This window comes from Suncus etruscus, chromosome X, assembly GCF_024139225.1.
Source record: "Suncus etruscus isolate mSunEtr1 chromosome X, mSunEtr1.pri.cur, whole genome shotgun sequence".
In the NCBI taxonomy this organism is placed as follows: Eukaryota; Metazoa; Chordata; class Mammalia; order Eulipotyphla; family Soricidae; genus Suncus; species Suncus etruscus.
In genome coordinates this window covers 9,832,560-9,852,514 of record NC_064868.1, presented here as the reverse complement: position 1 = coordinate 9,852,514, position 19,955 = coordinate 9,832,560, and the positions used below count along the sequence as shown (strand labels likewise).

At 49.0% G+C, this 19,955-nt stretch overlaps 1 protein-coding gene and 1 non-coding gene across 3 annotated transcripts in view; one reads left to right on the top strand and one right to left on the bottom strand.

The window, feature by feature from the left end:
* The window catches only part of CTPS2 (CTP synthase 2), a 132,013-nt gene that overhangs the window by 82,353 nt on the left and 29,705 nt on the right, over positions 1-19,955 (bottom strand). For both annotated transcript variants that reach the window (XM_049766796.1, XM_049766795.1), the window contains exons 11-13: positions 19,701-19,795; positions 16,449-16,511; positions 16,119-16,162 (exon numbers count right to left, since the gene is read on the bottom strand). In XM_049766796.1, the coding sequence (XP_049622753.1) occupies positions 16,119-16,162; positions 16,449-16,511; positions 19,701-19,795 (202 nt within the window). The remainder of the gene's footprint in view (positions 1-16,118; positions 16,163-16,448; positions 16,512-19,700; positions 19,796-19,955) is intronic.
* On the top strand, positions 8,685-8,789 carry LOC125999583 (U6 spliceosomal RNA). Its single transcript, XR_007492112.1, has one exon. It is a non-coding gene; the product is annotated as a U6 spliceosomal RNA (small nuclear RNA).

The window sequence follows — 19,955 nt, the reverse complement described above, 5'->3', positions numbered from 1 at the left end:
TCCAGGGGAACAAGATTCCCCCACATCAGGCGGGTCTTCAGGGCCACGCCTGGTTAATCGGGCCCTGGGGGGAGGGGGTGAGAAATTCCTCCCTGGGCAGCCAACAACTGCAGAGGCTCGGCTGGGACCAGAGCACTCCACATGCCAGGACTTCGTGGGCTTTTGACTGGTATGATGGGGGCTCTGGGCAGGACAGCTAGCCATAGGACCCTGGGCTGACCACTTTGTCCAGGAGAGCATGATTCCCCCCACACCGGGCGGGTCTTCAGGGCCACGCCTGGTTAATCCGGCCCTGGGAGGAGGGGGTGAGAGATTTCTTCCTAGGCATCCAAAAACTACAGAGGCTCAGCTGGGCCCAGAACACTCCGAATGCCAGGATTTCTTGGTGTGTTTGCCTGGTATGTTGGGGGCTCTGGGCAGGACAGCTAGCCATAGGACCCCTGGGCTGGCCACTTAGTCCAGGGGAACAAGATTCCCCCACATCAGGCGGGTCTTCAGGGCCACGCCTGGTTAATCGGGCCCTGGGGGGAGGGGGTGAGAAATTCCTCCCTGGGCAGCCAACAACTGCAGAGGCTCGGCTGGGACCAGAGCACTCCACATGCCAGGACTTCGTGGGCTTTTGACTGGTATGATGGGGGCTCTGGGCAGGACAGCTAGCCATAGGACCCTGGGCTGACCACTTTGTCCAGGAGAGCATGATTCCCCCCACACCGGGCGGGTCTTCAGGGCCACGCCTGGTTAATCCGGCCCTGGGAGGAGGGGGTGAGAGATTTCTTCCTAGGCATCCAAAAACTACAGAGGCTCAGCTGGGCCCAGAACACTCCGAATGCCAGGATTTCTTGGTGTGTTTGCCTGGTATGTTGGGGGCTCTGGGCAGGACAGCTAGCCATAGGACCCCTGGGCTGGCCACTTAGTCCAGGGGAACAAGATTCCCCCACATCAGGCGGGTCTTCAGGGCCACGCCTGGTTAATCGGGCCCTGGGGGGAGGGGGTGAGAAATTCCTCCCTGGGCAGCCAACAACTGCAGAGGCTCGGCTGGGACCAGAGCACTCCACATGCCAGGACTTCGTGGGCTTTTGACTGGTATGATGGGGGCTCTGGGCAGGACAGCTAGCCATAGGACCCTGGGCTGACCACTTTGTCCAGGAGAGCATGATTCCCCCCACACCGGGCGGGTCTTCAGGGCCACGCCTGGTTAATCCGGCCCTGGGAGGAGGGGGTGAGAGATTTCTTCCTAGGCATCCAAAAACTACAGAGGCTCAGCTGGGCCCAGAACACTCCGAATGCCAGGATTTCTTGGTGTGTTTGCCTGGTATGTTGGGGGCTCTGGGCAGGACAGCTAGCCATAGGACCCCTGGGCTGGCCACTTAGTCCAGGGGAACAAGATTCCCCCACATCAGGCGGGTCTTCAGGGCCACGCCTGGTTAATCGGGCCCTGGGGGGAGGGGGTGAGAAATTCCTCCCTGGGCAGCCAACAACTGCAGAGGCTCGGCTGGGACCAGAGCACTCCACATGCCAGGACTTCGTGGGCTTTTGACTGGTATGATGGGGGCTCTGGGCAGGACAGCTAGCCATAGGACCCTGGGCTGACCACTTTGTCCAGGAGAGCATGATTCCCCCCACACCGGGCGGGTCTTCAGGGCCACGCCTGGTTAATCCGGCCCTGGGAGGAGGGGGTGAGAGATTTCTTCCTAGGCATCCAAAAACTACAGAGGCTCAGCTGGGCCCAGAACACTCCGAATGCCAGGATTTCTTGGTGTGTTTGCCTGGTATGTTGGGGGCTCTGGGCAGGACAGCTAGCCATAGGACCCCTGGGCTGGCCACTTAGTCCAGGGGAACAAGATTCCCCCACATCAGGCGGGTCTTCAGGGCCACGCCTGGTTAATCGGGCCCTGGGGGGAGGGGGTGAGAAATTCCTCCCTGGGCAGCCAACAACTGCAGAGGCTCGGCTGGGACCAGAGCACTCCACATGCCAGGACTTCGTGGGCTTTTGACTGGTATGATGGGGGCTCTGGGCAGGACAGCTAGCCATAGGACCCTGGGCTGACCACTTTGTCCAGGAGAGCATGATTCCCCCCACACCGGGCGGGTCTTCAGGGCCACGCCTGGTTAATCCGGCCCTGGGAGGAGGGGGTGAGAGATTTCTTCCTAGGCATCCAAAAACTACAGAGGCTCAGCTGGGCCCAGAACACTCCGAATGCCAGGATTTCTTGGTGTGTTTGCCTGGTATGTTGGGGGCTCTGGGCAGGACAGCTAGCCATAGGACCCCTGGGCTGGCCACTTAGTCCAGGGGAACAAGATTCCCCCACATCAGGCGGGTCTTCAGGGCCACGCCTGGTTAATCGGGCCCTGGGGGGAGGGGGTGAGAAATTCCTCCCTGGGCAGCCAACAACTGCAGAGGCTCGGCTGGGACCAGAGCACTCCACATGCCAGGACTTCGTGGGCTTTTGACTGGTATGATGGGGGCTCTGGGCAGGACAGCTAGCCATAGGACCCTGGGCTGACCACTTTGTCCAGGAGAGCATGATTCCCCCCACACCGGGCGGGTCTTCAGGGCCACGCCTGGTTAATCCGGCCCTGGGAGGAGGGGGTGAGAGATTTCTTCCTAGGCATCCAAAAACTACAGAGGCTCAGCTGGGCCCAGAACACTCCGAATGCCAGGATTTCTTGGTGTGTTTGCCTGGTATGTTGGGGGCTCTGGGCAGGACAGCTAGCCATAGGACCCCTGGGCTGGCCACTTAGTCCAGGGGAACAAGATTCCCCCACATCAGGCGGGTCTTCAGGGCCACGCCTGGTTAATCGGGCCCTGGGGGGAGGGGGTGAGAAATTCCTCCCTGGGCAGCCAACAACTGCAGAGGCTCGGCTGGGACCAGAGCACTCCACATGCCAGGACTTCGTGGGCTTTTGACTGGTATGATGGGGGCTCTGGGCAGGACAGCTAGCCATAGGACCCTGGGCTGACCACTTTGTCCAGGAGAGCATGATTCCCCCCCACACCGGGCGGGTCTTCAGGGCCACGCCTGGTTAATCCGGCCCTGGGAGGAGGGGGTGAGAGATTTCTTCCTAGGCATCCAAAAACTACAGAGGCTCAGCTGGGCCCAGAACACTCCGAATGCCAGGATTTCTTGGTGTGTTTGCCTGGTATGTTGGGGGCTCTGGGCAGGACAGCTAGCCATAGGACCCCTGGGCTGGCCACTTAGTCCAGGGGAACAAGATTCCCCCACATCAGGCGGGTCTTCAGGGCCACGCCTGGTTAATCGGGCCCTGGGGGGAGGGGGTGAGAAATTCCTCCCTGGGCAGCCAACAACTGCAGAGGCTCGGCTGGGACCAGAGCACTCCACATGCCAGGACTTCGTGGGCTTTTGACTGGTATGATGGGGGCTCTGGGCAGGACAGCTAGCCATAGGACCCTGGGCTGACCACTTTGTCCAGGAGAGCATGATTCCCCCCACACCGGGCGGGTCTTCAGGGCCACGCCTGGTTAATCCGGCCCTGGGAGGAGGGGGTGAGAGATTTCTTCCTAGGCATCCAAAAACTACAGAGGCTCAGCTGGGCCCAGAACACTCCGAATGCCAGGATTTCTTGGTGTGTTTGCCTGGTATGTTGGGGGCTCTGGGCAGGACAGCTAGCCATAGGACCCCTGGGCTGGCCACTTAGTCCAGGGGAACAAGATTCCCCCACATCAGGCGGGTCTTCAGGGCCACGCCTGGTTAATCGGGCCCTGGGGGGAGGGGGTGAGAAATTCCTCCCTGGGCAGCCAACAACTGCAGAGGCTCGGCTGGGACCAGAGCACTCCACATGCCAGGACTTCGTGGGCTTTTGACTGGTATGATGGGGGCTCTGGGCAGGACAGCTAGCCATAGGACCCTGGGCTGACCACTTTGTCCAGGAGAGCATGATTCCCCCCACACCGGGCGGGTCTTCAGGGCCACGCCTGGTTAATCCGGCCCTGGGAGGAGGGGGTGAGAGATTTCTTCCTAGGCATCCAAAAACTACAGAGGCTCAGCTGGGCCCAGAACACTCCGAATGCCAGGATTTCTTGGTGTGTTTGCCTGGTATGTTGGGGGCTCTGGGCAGGACAGCTAGCCATAGGACCCCTGGGCTGGCCACTTAGTCCAGGGGAACAAGATTCCCCCACATCAGGCGGGTCTTCAGGGCCACGCCTGGTTAATCGGGCCCTGGGGGGAGGGGGTGAGAAATTCCTACCTGGGCAGCCAACAACTGCAGAGGCTCGGCTGGGACCAGAGCACTCCACATGCCAGGACTTCGTGGGCTTTTGACTGGTATGATGGGGGCTCTGGGCAGGACAGCTAGCCATAGGACCCTGGGCTGACCACTTTGTCCAGGAGAGCATGATTCCCCCCACACCGGGCGGGTCTTCAGGGCCACGCCTGGTTAATCCGGCCCTGGGAGGAGGGGGTGAGAGATTTCTTCCTAGGCATCCAAAAACTACAGAGGCTCAGCTGGGCCCAGAACACTCCGAATGCCAGGATTTCTTGGTGTGTTTGCCTGGTATGTTGGGGGCTCTGGGCAGGACAGCTAGCCATAGGACCCCTGGGCTGGCCACTTAGTCCAGGGGAACAAGATTCCCCCACCTCAGGCGGGTCTTCAGGGCCACGCCTGGTTAATCGGGCCCTGGGGGGAGGGGGTGAGAAATTCCTCCCTGGGCAGCCAACAACTGCAGAGGCTCGGCTGGGACCAGAGCACTCCACATGCCAGGACTTCGTGGGCTTTTGACTGGTATGATGGGGGCTCTGGGCAGGACAGCTAGCCATAGGACCCTGGGCTGACCACTTTGTCCAGGAGAGCATGATTCCCCCCACACCGGGCGGGTCTTCAGGGCCACGCCTGGTTAATCCGGCCCTGGGAGGAGGGGGTGAGAGATTTCTTCCTAGGCATCCAAAAACTACAGAGGCTCAGCTGGGCCCAGAACACTCCGAATGCCAGGATTTCTTGGTGTGTTTGCCTGGTATGTTGGGGGCTCTGGGCAGGACAGCTAGCCATAGGACCCCTGGGCTGGCCACTTAGTCCAGGGGAACAAGATTCCCCCACATCAGGCGGGTCTTCAGGGCCACGCCTGGTTAATCGGGCCCTGGGGGGAGGGGGTGAGAAATTCCTCCCTGGGCAGCCAACAACTGCAGAGGCTCGGCTGGGACCAGAGCACTCCACATGCCAGGACTTCGTGGGCTTTTGACTGGTATGATGGGGGCTCTGGGCAGGACAGCTAGCCATAGGACCCTGGGCTGACCACTTTGTCCAGGAGAGCATGATTCCCCCCACACCGGGCGGGTCTTCAGGGCCACGCCTGGTTAATCCGGCCCTGGGAGGAGGGGGTGAGAGATTTCTTCCTAGGCATCCAAAAACTACAGAGGCTCAGCTGGGCCCAGAACACTCCGAATGCCAGGATTTCTTGGTGTGTTTGCCTGGTATGTTGGGGGCTCTGGGCAGGACAGCTAGCCATAGGACCCCTGGGCTGGCCACTTAGTCCAGGGGAACAAGATTCCCCCACATCAGGCGGGTCTTCAGGGCCACGCCTGGTTAATCGGGCCCTGGGGGGAGGGGGTGAGAAATTCCTCCCTGGGCAGCCAACAACTGCAGAGGCTCGGCTGGGACCAGAGCACTCCACATGCCAGGACTTCGTGGGCTTTTGACTGGTATGATGGGGGCTCTGGGCAGGACAGCTAGCCATAGGACCCTGGGCTGACCACTTTGTCCAGGAGAGCATGATTCCCCCCACACCGGGCGGGTCTTCAGGGCCACGCCTGGTTAATCCGGCCCTGGGAGGAGGGGGTGAGAGATTTCTTCCTAGGCATCCAAAAACTACAGAGGCTCAGCTGGGCCCAGAACACTCCGAATGCCAGGATTTCTTGGTGTGTTTGCCTGGTATGTTGGGGGCTCTGGGCAGGACAGCTAGCCATAGGACCCCTGGGCTGGCCACTTAGTCCAGGGGAACAAGATTCCCCCACATCAGGCGGGTCTTCAGGGCCACGCCTGGTTAATCGGGCCCTGGGGGGAGGGGGTGAGAAATTCCTCCCTGGGCAGCCAACAACTGCAGAGGCTCGGCTGGGACCAGAGCACTCCACATGCCAGGACTTCGTGGGCTTTTGACTGGTATGATGGGGGCTCTGGGCAGGACAGCTAGCCATAGGACCCTGGGCTGACCACTTTGTCCAGGAGAGCATGATTCCCCCCACACCGGGCGGGTCTTCAGGGCCACGCCTGGTTAATCCGGCCCTGGGAGGAGGGGGTGAGAGATTTCTTCCTAGGCATCCAAAAACTACAGAACCGCGCGGGGGCTTACGCCCCCGCGCGTACTTTATGTATTTCATATATTCAGAATATTCCTTATTCTTATGTTATGTTTTCCGTATACAGATTGTTTATTTTTTATTCTCCGCTTTCCCACACCCCTACAAAGCTCTTTTTTACTCCTTAACTCTCTAACCCCTTCTCAAACATCACTAACCTAGTTTACTCTTTTTAACTTCAGTAGTGTAGAATCGTAATCACAGTCCAAAGCTGTGCATTGTGTGTGACAACCCCAAACTGTTTCAAGATACATAAAATGGACACGTATTTCTTTAGAATATTTTGTGTTTTTTCTCTGACAGCTATAATTCTTACTAAATGTTGTCTTATACAGTGATGATTCTAACCACTTTTTATCTTCTCTTTTTGAGCTGTTTAACAAGGAATTTTGGTGGAAGAGTCCCCCAGTTTAATGCTTATGATTGAATCATGTTAATGGAATCATTGTAATTGTTCTTATGGCCCCCATATGCGCCAATAACACCATGTGGCATTGCTTCTTATTTGCATAGGCACATTAAAATGGGAAAATAGTATAAATACAAATAAGATCCTATCTAATAGAGATTGGAACACACAAACCTTGTAGTGCAAAGGGACCTTACACCCTGAACATTGACATAACGACCTGGCACAGACCTCAGAAGAAAGGGCATATTCCATTCTCCCCTGAACCAGGAAAGCCATCCACGAAACATCCAGGCTGGTCTATAACATCACCTGGAAGCAATCCTCTACCACGGAAGACCTACACTGCTCAGACTTCGACCAGCTCAAAAGAGACTTCCCTTAACACTGAGAAGACTTAACAACAACAACGACCTGCTTACAGGACAGGGCTCCCTGTGTTGCCCTTTGATTGTGAGGTGAAAGGAGAGGATGCTCCACGTCCTGACTTCAATGTAAGATATGCAGATTCCAGGATCTTTAATACAGAAACATGATACCAACAACAGAGACTGTGTGAAAAATAAAAGTGTGCTGGCACTACAGACAATGTATTGGATTGGACGATCTAGCTTGCTTGGAGCCTAGACTTGGTCTTGTGCCAGGAAACTTCAGGGGTCTGGTCTCTTTGTACTTAGGCCAAGGTTATTTCTTTCCATGTCCCTCATATTTTGGTGGGCCTATGCAAACAACAATTGCCACTCTAACACCATTCTTACTGTGCTCCTTTGACTCTAATCCTTAAAAAAACTCACTTAAAATTTGAGGTTAACTTAAGCTAATATGCATGTATATGGAAATGTAAGAAAATACTATGCCTGTAATGTTTAAGGAGTTACGTAAGTTTTATGGCTTTAGATTGCCTTGTGTACTGTTAAGAAATATTATAATGTGTTACAATCTGGGGACTTGAGGGACAAAGTAATTGTACATGGATTCTGTCTTATTTATCTTAATGTTCTTTGGCTGAAATTTCAAAGTTAATATATCAGCAAGGGGACTTCTGAGAATTATGTTATGGGTGATTGTCCTTCCACTGTAACTTTACCTTGTCCTCTTACTTTGCACCCTTGTTCTCATAAATAAAAATAAAAATTAAAAAAAAAAAAAAAAAAAAAAAAAAAGAATTTCCTCAAAGTGCTAAGCACGCCAATTAAACCTTAATAACAAGATTTTAGTATCTAAAAACTCTTTATAAATTTTATGAATTTATTAATTGCGGACCTTCCCGCATGCGAGCTACAAGGCCTTCACATGCCACTGCTGGCATGTGAGCCATAGGTTCACCATTGCAGGAATAGGGTGCCAGGTCACTTCTAGTAATGATCAGGGATCAAGCAGTATCAGGGATCAAACCCAAGCCTCCTGCGTGTCACACATTTGCCAAACCCTTTGAGCCATCTCTCTAGTCCCTCAACTTTTCATTAAATGGGACTATTTTACAAAGATATTTGTCAGATGCAAAATTAATTTGTGTTTGAAATCCTTGCATAAAAGCAGGGGGAAAGTTTTATCTATAAGAAATACTAAAATATCTATCACATATTTGAAATACTACCAGATATAGCTAAAGTAAATGTCCACTTGCACATGCTTAAAATGTTTGGAATTTTCTTTTGCTTACCAATATCATCATTCAAGCATATATACATGAGTTGATGTACTTTCAAGGTGGAGTATAAATTGTTTTTATCATGTTCTATGTTATGAAAACTCTAGATTTATTTATTTTTTTTGTGGTTTTTGGGTCACACCCGGCAGTGCTCAGGGGTTACTCCTGGCTCCATGCTCAGAAATTGCTCCTGGCAGGCACAGGGGACCATATGGGATGCTGGGATTCGAACCGATGACCTCTTGCATGAAAGGCAAACGCTTTACCTCCATGCTATCTCTCCAGCCCCTAGATTTATTTTTTTACGGTCACATGTGTGCTGGCTTCAGCAGCACATATATTAAAATTGGAAGGAAATTGAGATTAGCATGGCCACTATATAAAGACTGACATGCAAATTTATGAAGCATTCCATACTTTTACAGAAAGTTCCTCAACAAAGAAATACAGATGGCCAAAAGGCACATGAAAAAATATTCCATATAGAGATGTAACCATGCCCACACAGTTGCCAAGTTCAAAATAGGTTGTGGTCCAGCTCCATAGACTCACTCTTTTTTTGAAAGAAATGTAAACTGAGCCATGAAAGATCATGGGTAAATTGGCCCATAAAACAGAAAGCTAGACATCTCAGGAAGAGAGGGTGGGCCAACACCCTACCCTACCCTACCCAAGCCACACCTGCTGTCTCCATTACCCACAATTATTGTTCTTCCAAGGCCCCTGCCTCATCACTGACCCTATGATTCCCTTTGGACACCAATCTGACAAAACTTCAAGTATGCCAGTTTTGATATCACCAGAGCTTTTGAGAGTGAGTGTGGGCATCTCCCCCCATATCTTCCTTCTTCCATGAGGCCTGGAAGCTGAGTACATGTCCCTAAAAGTCATAGTATCAGTAATAGTGCTTTGAATCTCAGGATAACTTCATTTGTTTAATGCTATCATTCCTATAGGAACACACTAATTTAACAGAATGAACAGCTAGCAACAAGAGCATTGTATTAATGACTTCATTGGATATACAGAAAGTTGCACAAATGTGCTTGCTACTGTATTTTTTCTTTTTTTAATTTATTCTCTTCTTTTAAAACTTTTATTTTTTTCAATTTGTTTCAATAACTTTGTTTTCATTTATCTGTAAACAAATGTATTATGATCAACTATGTAAACTATATGATGCACTTTTAAAATTAAAAAAATTAAAAATTGTGGGGGGGTTGGTCACACCCAGTGACGCTCATAGTTACTCCTGGTTATGCGCTCAGAATTCACTCCTGGCTTGGGGGACCATATGGGATGCAGGGGGATCGAACTGCGGTCCGTCCTAGGTTAGCATGTGCAAGGCAGACACCCTACCGCTTGTATCATAGCTCTGGCCCCCAAATTTTTTAAATTAAAAAAATGTTAAATTTTAAAAAATGCCCCGCATCATTAGTCATCAGGGAGATGCAAATTCAAACAACAATGAGATAACATCTCACACCACAGAGATGGCACACATCATAAAGAACAAGAACAATTAGTGCTGGTGGGAATGTCAACTGGTCCAGTCTTTTTGAAAAACAATATGGACATTCATCAAAAAATTTGACAAAATATTGAGCTTTCATATGATCCAGAAATACCATTCCTAGGGATATACACGATGGGCCCAAAAATGCAATGCAGAAAAGGCATCTGTGAACTTCAATGAACTCCTATGTTCATTGAAGCACTCTTCACAATAGCAAAACTGTAAACAACTCAAGTTCCCAAGAACAGATAAGTAGATAAAGAAACCATGGTACATCTATACAATGGCATACAATGCAGCTATTTTCATTGAAGCACTATTCATAATAGCAAATCTGAAAACAATCCAAGTTCCCAAGAACAGATAAGTAGATAAAGAAACCATGGTACATCTACATACAATGGCCTACTATGCAACTATTGGGAAAAATTAAGTCATAAAGTTTGCTTATACATGGATGGATATGGAGAGTTTTATGTTGAGTGAAATGAGTCAGAGCGAGAGGGATAGACATGGAATGATTGCACTCATCTGTGGGATATAAAAAGATAGTATGGTAATAATATCCAGATATTAATAATAATATAATATCCAGGTAATAATATCTAGATATATCTAATAGAGAAGAGGGCCAGGAGGATGGTCCATGGTAGGAAGCTTGCCACAAAGAGCAGGTGAGTAAAGTTAGGGCAGAGAAGAGATCACCATGGCATGATACTTAGAAATGATCACTCTGGGGGCCGGGCGGTGGCGCAAGAGGTAAGGTGCCTGCCTTGCCTGCGCTAGCCTTGGACGGACCACAGTTCGATCCCCCGGCGTCCCATATGGTCCCCCAAGCCAGGAGCAACTTCTGAGCGCATAGCCAGGAGTAACCCCTGAGCGTTACCCGGTGTGGCCCAAAAAACCAAAAAAAAAAAAAAAATGATCACTCTGGACAAGAACTGGATGATAAAAAAGAGGTAAAGTGATAGGCATAATACCCCTTCAGTAACAATTATTGCAAACCACAGTGTCTAAAAGGATAAAAAGAAGAGAGACAGACAGAGAGAGAAAAGATAGAGAAAAAATTTCTGCCCAATAGTAGGCAGGGGGGAGAGCTGGAGGGAAACTGCAGACATTGGTAGCAGGAAATGTGCACTGGGGAAAGGCTGTGTGTTGGACAATGAATGCCTGAAACTCAACCATGAACAACTTTGTAACTGTGTATCTCATGGTGATTCCATTGAAAAATATTAAAATAATAAAAAAGGAAGAACTAGCAGGCAGTGCAGGAAGGAAGGAGAAGAAGGAAGGAGAGAAAAGAGGAGGGGAGTGGGTCACTTCTGAAGGTCCTAAGTTTATAGTTCCCTTTTAAAGAGAAACTCCCTTTTGAAAGGGTGGCCTCTCTCAGTGCCAGGATGAAAGGACTAAAGCCCTTGACATGGTATCAGTGCAGAAGGCAGATCTGCAGATCTTCTCCACAAATGCCATTCATTGGCCCTTTTCCACACACATTAGCCATTGACCCTTCTCCATACATGTCAACATTTATCTCTGGCTGAAGTGGTATTTAAGGTGATGACTTGGGCTATGACTTGGATTATGGCAGGGAGTTGTTTTTCCTGGGTCTCTCCCATATACACAGGAGGGACATATGTTATTAAACTGCTGTTGCTTTTGTATTGCTAATTTCTATTTATTACGGGGGATGCTCAGCCAAACACCTACAGAACAGCTGGCGATTCCTTTTTCCTCCCCCATGGCCATGAATCAGATGTTAGCAGCAAATATGCCAGCGGTGATGCCTGATTTCCAAATTATTCACTTTTTTAGCTGGAAGGGGCAGGATGACCATTACCTACTGGAAGTCATTGCTCTTTGCTCACATTTGATTCTCCAGGCTTCCTGGTACTTTCAGCCTGATGATTCAGTTCCTTGAGTCCTTTTTCCTTTAATAACACTTCTCCCCAGCATCACAAATGCTAGCTCTGCAGGCTATTTTTCACTAAGAAACTGATTGTAAGCTATAAAGACGCTCAGGCGCAATGAGGTTTTCTTGCTGTTGGTTCACTTATAAGGAGAGAAGGATCAAAATATCGAATGCACATATCCTCTGGCGGAGCCGGTACCCTTCTAGGGACTTGTGGCAAAGGAACATGCAAAGATGCAGACAGGGCAGGGAGACTAACTGGCAGCAAGACTCAAAGCAGCCAAAAGAGGAGCTGCCAGCAGGGCCCTGCAGGGAGGGTGCTTGTCTTGCACGCAACTGACCTGGGTTTGGTCCCCGGCAGCCCATATGGTCCCCGGAGTCCTGCCACAAATGATCCGAGTGCAGAGCCGGGAGTAGCCCCTGAGCACTGCCCAACATGAACAAAAACAAAAACAAACCAACAAACAACAACAACTGTTGGGTCCCGTTTACTCCTTTATCAATTATTTGTGTATCCTCAAAGAGCTCCCAGAATGAGAAATTGATTTCCATCCCCTTATGCCCTTGTGGGGGGAGATCTTGGTAATATTTATCTGCAGCAAATAATACACAGACAGGAGAGTAAAGGGGTAAAAAGGTTGGGCGCAGAGAGTCCTTTGTCAGCCTACTACCAGCTCCAAAAAATACCTCGAGCCAGCCAGTAAACTCTGCCAAAAGCCCCGAACACCTCCTTCCCAAACTATTTATTCGGCTGTCAACAACGCCCCACCTGGAAGGTCAAGGTGGGACAACAGGCAAAGAATAATCTTATGGAAATGTTTCATATACAACAAACAACAACAACAACAACAACAACAAAATGAAGCAACCCAAGAATGAAAACAATTCTGGGACTGGAGAGATAATGCAAAGGGCTGAGCACATGCTTTGCATCCAGATGCATGAGAAGCCTCGCTTCCAGCACTGCTGGCATGCCACCCCCGAAAATAAATTTCCAACAGGCAAAAGCTAAATGAGACTCGCTTCAATGTAAGAGTAGTTAAATCAAGACTAATGCATACAACCAAACGTGTATGACAGTGCAAGCAAGTTTGCCACACACTGGACAGAGGGGAAAGGCATGTCTGTGTGTATGTGTGCAGAGAAAAGGTGGAAAATTCCAGGAGCCAGACATAGGGGAGATACTCCATCCAACTCCTGCAGCACCTTGGGGATGGTCTGAGTAACTACGCCAGGCACCACACTGAACCCTGTGGCCTGAGCATCAGCAGGAATAGCCCTCTGGGTTCTCTGAGCTTAACTCGAGAGGCACCAAAAGCAGAAACCAAAGCAAACACAAGGAAGATGCCAGCACACTGGTGAGAAAGGTGCAGGTCAAGGAGTGAAGGCGAACGGTGTCTCAAACATGCTGGAATGTGTGTTTCTATGAAACACAGAGTGGTCATATATCATATGTGTGTGGACCAAAGGGTTTGTACACACACACACACACACACACACACCCCTAACGCTGGGACAATAACAAAAGAAAAGGATGAAGAGAACTGAGGTGAGGAGGGGGAAGTGAGGGATAGTTTGGTACCTTTTCTGAAAGGTTTTCTCCCGGTTTAGACAGTTTTTTTTTAAATACCTGCATAGGCAGTCAAGGATCTGAGCCAAGAATTAGCTTTGCCAAAGCTAACAGTGACACCTACTGGTAAAGTCACTTCCTTTTCCAGAGTATTAGAGAGGCGGGGAGTGGGGTGGGGTGGGGGGTGGGAAGCATCTACCCTGGATTGTCTGCACAGCCATTTCAGCCATTAGCAAGGAAATATGTTTCTATTCAAGCTCATAAGGAACCCTTTATTAGGATTGGGGCTTCTGAGCAGAAGACTTAAAAGGACCATCTGCTGGCAAGTTATGGTTCATTATGGTCGGGATTGCAAGCTATAAAAAGGAGTGAAGAACGTCTCTCTCTGTCTTTCTCTTTCTTGTCTCCCACAGGGTGAGCCCCACTCCAGATAGCATTAAGGGGAAAAGGCAGGCAGGAACATAGGAATAGAGTGACTGTCATTTCTATAAGGGGGGGGGGGGTTACGCCACAGGCATTGCAGATTTATCAGGTCTGAAAGCTAGAAAGGTAACCAAGAACTAGTAATGGCTGGGAAGAAAGTGAGGCAACAGCTGGAGAAGAAAAAGGAGACTTGTCTAGGGGTATTGGTGACTCATCTACCTGTGTCCACAGAGGATAGTCTGGGTCAAGACCCAGATGTCATTACAGAATCATGGGTGGGGTAGGAGAAGAGTTTTAGTAGCATCTACCAGGGCAGTTGCTGACCACTCTATGCGGAGTGCCAAATGGCCCCCAGGATGAAGAAAAATCTGACCCCAGGGCCAACCATGCAAATGACATACCTAATCAAAAATATGCTTCTAGAAGAGAGTAGGGAGAACCCTTATCCTGCATAATCATTTAAAAATCAGAAAAGTTGGCCATGAATCTAAATAGATAGATCTCCACAGAGGATATATGAGGCCACAATCACACAAAAACACACTCAGCATCCTTAGCCACCGGGGAAACAAGAATCAAAACCACAACGAGGTACCACTTTGCAACTAAGAGGGGGATATAATCCAAAGGACAACAAAGTGGCCCGAGCCACAGTATGGCAGATGGGGTATTTACCTTGCAAGTGGCTGACCTGAGTTCAATTGCTAGCATCCCTATGGTCTTCTGAGCTCCTCTCCTGCACTTATTCCTGAGTGCAGAGGCAGGAAGAAGCCCTGAGCACCACCATGTTTGGAAGGAAAGAAAGGAAGGAGGAAGGAAGAAAGGGAGGGAGGGAGGAATGATACCACATGCAATCCAATACCATTGCTTCCCCCCCCCCCTAAGAAATAACGAATGATGAGTGTTGAGGATGGGGAAAAACAGAAAGCCTCTATATTGCTGAAAGACGTGTCAGATAGTACAACCACTTGGAAAAACAGTCCAATGGTTCCTCAACTGCTCAGCATGGGACTTGTAATTGTCCTCCTGATATATAACCAAGTGTCTGTACCTACCTCTATATGAAAATTGGTATAACTATGCATTTGTGATGTCATTCACAATAAGCCTCTGAACTAATGAGTGAATAAATGCGATGAGAGGCATATAAACAAAATCCTACTTCATGGTATGTGGGCCAATGGTGAGGGAATTGCCTGGCATCTGTGAACACCTAGGTTGGTGCCACAGAAACCCAACTAGCAGCTACAAGTCACTGCATAAAATATTTCCAATGGCTGGATGCTCTGGTGTGAGAATTCTTTGCCAGTAAAGAGTTTGAAGAAACACCCTGATTGCAATAGTGTGGGATACATTCCTGAGAGTAGGGCACTGGCAGAGGCAAGGCAAGAGGGGGGTGATCAGGAAGAGCTTCCCAGAGGGCTCAGAAGCTCTCTGGGTTCAGGGTTGTTCTGTTCAGCTTTGTCCTGATTTAATCCTTCCAGGGTTCTATGGAAAGTCCTGAGGGACAGGGATGCCCTGGGTTGACTCTGCAATGTGGTACAATAAACCCAGGGCCTCACCCCTGCACTGCCCCTCAAGCCATGTCCCCAACCCCTTATGGATTCTTTGACAAGCAGGTAGAAATGGAGGTTGTGGGGGCCCGGAAAGATAGCACAGCGGCATTTGCCTTGCAAGCAGCCGATCCAGGACCAAAGGTGGTTGGTTCGAATCCCGGTGTCCCATATGGTCCCCGTGCCTGCCAGGAGCTATTTTTGAGCAGACAGCCAGGAGTAACCCCTGAGCATCGCCGGGTGTGGCCCAAAAACCAAAAAAAAAATGGGGGTTGTAGTGTTGTTGGAGAACCTTGCACTGACAGCTAACGTGGAAGCAAGACAGTTGGGGATGACCAGCCCATTTATTTCTATTAGCACTTCTAAAGGGCTGCCGAGTCCTTTACTGAATCCCAGAGCAATCGGTCTGGGACTGGGGGTGTCTTCAAGGCACAGCCAGAAGATGGCTACTGAGAAAACTGCAGGCTGATGGGCCAATATTAAGGATCCACATAATGAGTAAAATCAAATCAAATGTTGGTTTTTGGTTTTGGGGGCCACACCCTGTGGTGCTCAGTGCTCTGAGCTCTGGAATTAGACCTAGCAGACTTGGAGGATCATATGGGATGCCAGGGATTGAACCCAGTCAGCTTCATCCAAGGCAAGTGCCCTCCCCACTGTGCTATCACTCCAGCCCCAATCATATCTAATCTTAAATGTTCTAACACTGAGATGGAAAATAAAACTTAACCGTCCCTCATGCATTTAGGTAGGAGTCAGATATGAAACAGGCCACTCACCAAAGGAATGCGGGCATCTGGCTCAAATTCTGTGGAATTGGCATCTGAAGAGGAAAATGCAAGTTCAATGTTTTACCAGAGTGCTAAAAATGCTTCAATTAAGAGAGAAAAGATGGAACTGGAAAGATTGTAAACTAGGTAGAGTGCTTGCCTTGCAAGCAGCAAGCAACCCACTCCAATACAATCTCAGGCACAGACCATGGTCCCCTGATCCCACCAGGAATACCCTTGATCCCAGAGCCAGGAGTAAGCCCTAAGAGAAGCAGGGTGTGTCCCAAAGCCCTAAATAGTTATATATATGAATATATACTTACGTATTATAGTACTCACCTTTCATATCAAGGCAGTTTCTGGCAAACTCAATCACAGCTAGCTGCATTCCCAGGCACACTCCTATTTTCGAACAAAATAAAAAATAAAAAAAACAAGCACATTCGGTCTTGTTTCGTATTTGCTGTTCATTTGTGTTGCTACCTGTCTCCTCCATCTCGTTGCCTGTGCGGGCCCCCGGACTCAAAAGGGAAGGGAGTTAGATTCCTTAGAGTTGAGGAAGGAAGGCTAATCATCAGAACAGGGCAGGAGAGGCCAGGTTAGCTGGAAAAGGCAAACCTGCCTCATTTAAATAATTCCCCTAACAAGGGTGCCCATGTGGGTACACAAATGCTCCAGGGTGTCTAGATAGGGCTTAACATAGGGCTCCTAAGATGGGGCACTTTGGCATGAATATTATTTCAAAGTCCTGCAGGCTTAAGATAAATGTACAAGATTAAATGAGGGGGGGCTTCACTTCTTCATCTGTGATGCCTATTTGCTGATTCAACTGTATCCAGCAGGGCAGTAAAAAAAATTCCTCATCTCACCTCCCCAGTCCTTCAGAAACCATCTAACAACACCCCAACTCAAAGGGGAGTGTCCCTGGGTTAAAGCCGCTCATTCCTTCTTCTCCTTCTTCTCAAGGAAGATTCATGGCAGAAGTACAGGTTGTGCCTCAGGGTAGCCTCAGGCTGGCCTGCAAGCTGGCATGGAAGGAGCAACTTCAGGCTGGCACAGAGGAGCCGGAAATCTGGGCCAGATGGCTAAGCCCGGAAAAAATGGACAGTGTACCAGGAGAAGAGCAGGGAAGAAAGTTATGCAGATGGGCAAGGACAGAGCCTGCAGTCAAGACAACGGACTCGGATGGGAAATTAGCACTGCAGGAAGGGCACTTGCCTTGCTTTCGGCCAGCCCAGGTTCCATCCCTGGCCAGCCATAGGGTTCCCTGATCTTGCCAGGAGTGATTCCTAAGGACAGAGTTCAGGAATAAGCCCTGAGTACAGCTGGCTGTGGCTCCCCCCAAAAAAGAATGAGGAATAGACTCATAGTCCATGGTGGAGTCAAAGTGCCCTCTCTCTGGGTATAGACATAGAATGATGTCACTCGTTTGTGGGATATAAAAGAGGTAGTATGGTAATAATATCCAGAGACAATCGAGACGAAGGCCAGGAGGACCACAAATAGTAAGAGAGTGTAGTCAGGGCAGAGAAGGGACCACTATGACAATGATAGTTGAAAATGATCATTCTGGACAAGATCTGGGTGCTGAAAAGAGTAAAGTGATATGCATGATACCCCCTTCAGTAACAACAGTGCAAACCACAGTGTCTAAAAGGAAGGGAAAAAGGAAAGGGGGTATGTGTGTTTGTGTGTGTGTGTGTGTGTGAACGAGAGAGAGAGAAATTCAATCATGAATAACTTTATATCTGTATAAAAACAACTGTATTATGAACCACTTTGTATCTACAGTGTTTAAATAAAAGAATAAAACAAAACACAAACAAAACTGTACCCCCACTGACCTCCACATTTTCCACAGCTCCCTGAGGCTCCCGCTAAGCAAAGATCACACAGCAATCCCAATACACCTATCAATAAAGCCAAGGCCTGAAAGCGAACTCAAAGAAGGTAATCAATAGGGCAGCCTCGACAAAGCAAGAGCCAGTAACCTCCGACAGCTGCATGTGTGAGGGGCCCCATGGAGAGTGATTCCTAACACCCTACTTGTCTCAGACAGCCAAAGGATCTGTGCTGGAGAGGAAATGACACCCACAAACAGTGCCAACATCTGCAGCACAGTTAAACCAAAGCCAAACTTGATTCCTTTAAAGGAAAGCAGCGTTCTTTCTGGTATACAGGTGCAGCAACCCAAGTGTTGCACTAACTCCTCTTTGGTGGTCTTTGAAAATGGCTCCCAGAGAGCATATCCAAAGCTAATCTGAGGGCAGGCGGTGGTGTAAACAGAGAGATCTAAGATTTAGAATCAACTGTTACCTAAATGTTGATGTTGGAATATGGTGTTCCTTTGCTTAGAGATATGCTTAAGGAAGTTAACTGCTGTAAACCTGGTTTTGCTGTGAGCCTAAGTACAGCCATGACAGGCTACAGTTTTAGAGTATAAAGACTAGGCCCAGAAGAGCAGCCAGTTCCTTGAACCAGACCCTATGGGGATATTCCAGGAACTGGTCTGGTCAGATACCAGAGAATAAATAGCAGCTGACAGCTAGCCAGATGACACTACACCATGGATGTGGAGATGCCTGATCATTCCCTCACTGAGCCGACAGCCTGCTATAACCGTTTGTCTGATGCTACATTTGAACTACAACCAATCTTAGCCCAAATTTGTACTAAGGACCAATAATTTTAAAAGATCCATATCCAGAGGCGGGCATCCCCTAGGTTCCCTTTTAAATTTGTCCTGTGAGTCATTCTCAGGGTCCTTGTTTCTTAGATGTTGGACCCCAGTATGCTGGAATAAACTCCCTTGCATTTACATTACTGCCTGTCTCCCTGGTGGTCTTTTGGATGGTGGATCCTGAGTTCCGGACTTAACAGTCAAACCCCTTCAGACTCTGTACCTGAGGCCCATGAAGATCCCAGCACCTCCTTTTCTGCCCCCGATCTGGCCACCCAAGTCAGGTGGGATTTCATCTGCCTTTACTGGTCCCCAAGTACAGCTTCTGTCACTTGAATACAAACATTCCAAAGGCCCAGCTCTACCCAGTTTGACCACAATCTTTCTGTGGTGTCAATGGAGCTTTTGTATTCTCCATTCAAACACTGTTTTCTGATAAGAAAGGTCCTGGTGGCATTGTAAGAATTCTCTTAGATAAAGGCAGGGCTTGGAGCAGCGAGGGGCAGGAGTGGGGGTAATCTCTTCTAGCATCTTTCTCCCTCCACCACCACAGTGCAGAGGACCCTGAGCTCAACAATCTGTTTCTCTGCTGGGCCAGTCACAATCTTAAGAGTTTTATAGGCCATGGGTCTCAAGTCCAGAATGCATCACAAAAGTAGCCCTTGAAAAACCACCAGGATGTGGTTGTAGTTTGAGTTCCAATATAACATGTTTGACAAACACAAGTCCAGCATGAGTCAGGCCCTACCTGTGGGACACAGTTTGCTGAACCTACGCAGATCATCTGGGGTTTGAACATACAACTCAGAATCACACCTTCCATGTTAGCAGGTCCTATGAGCTGTTACCCCCTCCATGGTCTTCAAAATCTAATGCACTAGAGTTAGAATAAAAAAAAATAGAAGTTTTACCCAGAAAAGGAATCTTCCTTTTTCTTGCCCAAGAAATTGCCTGGATTTTTCCCAGAGTTCCATCCATTCCAAAGCCACCTGGCACAAGGACTCCTCTGCAAACAACACAAGATGACAGGAATTCGACATCACTTTCATGTTCCCAACCCTGGTTTTAGGCTTACTGACTGACAAGCCCAAATCTGGGCACATATTTTACCCACTGTATTATCTATCACCCCAGCCCCTGAGTGGGGATACATTTTTAATAAAAAG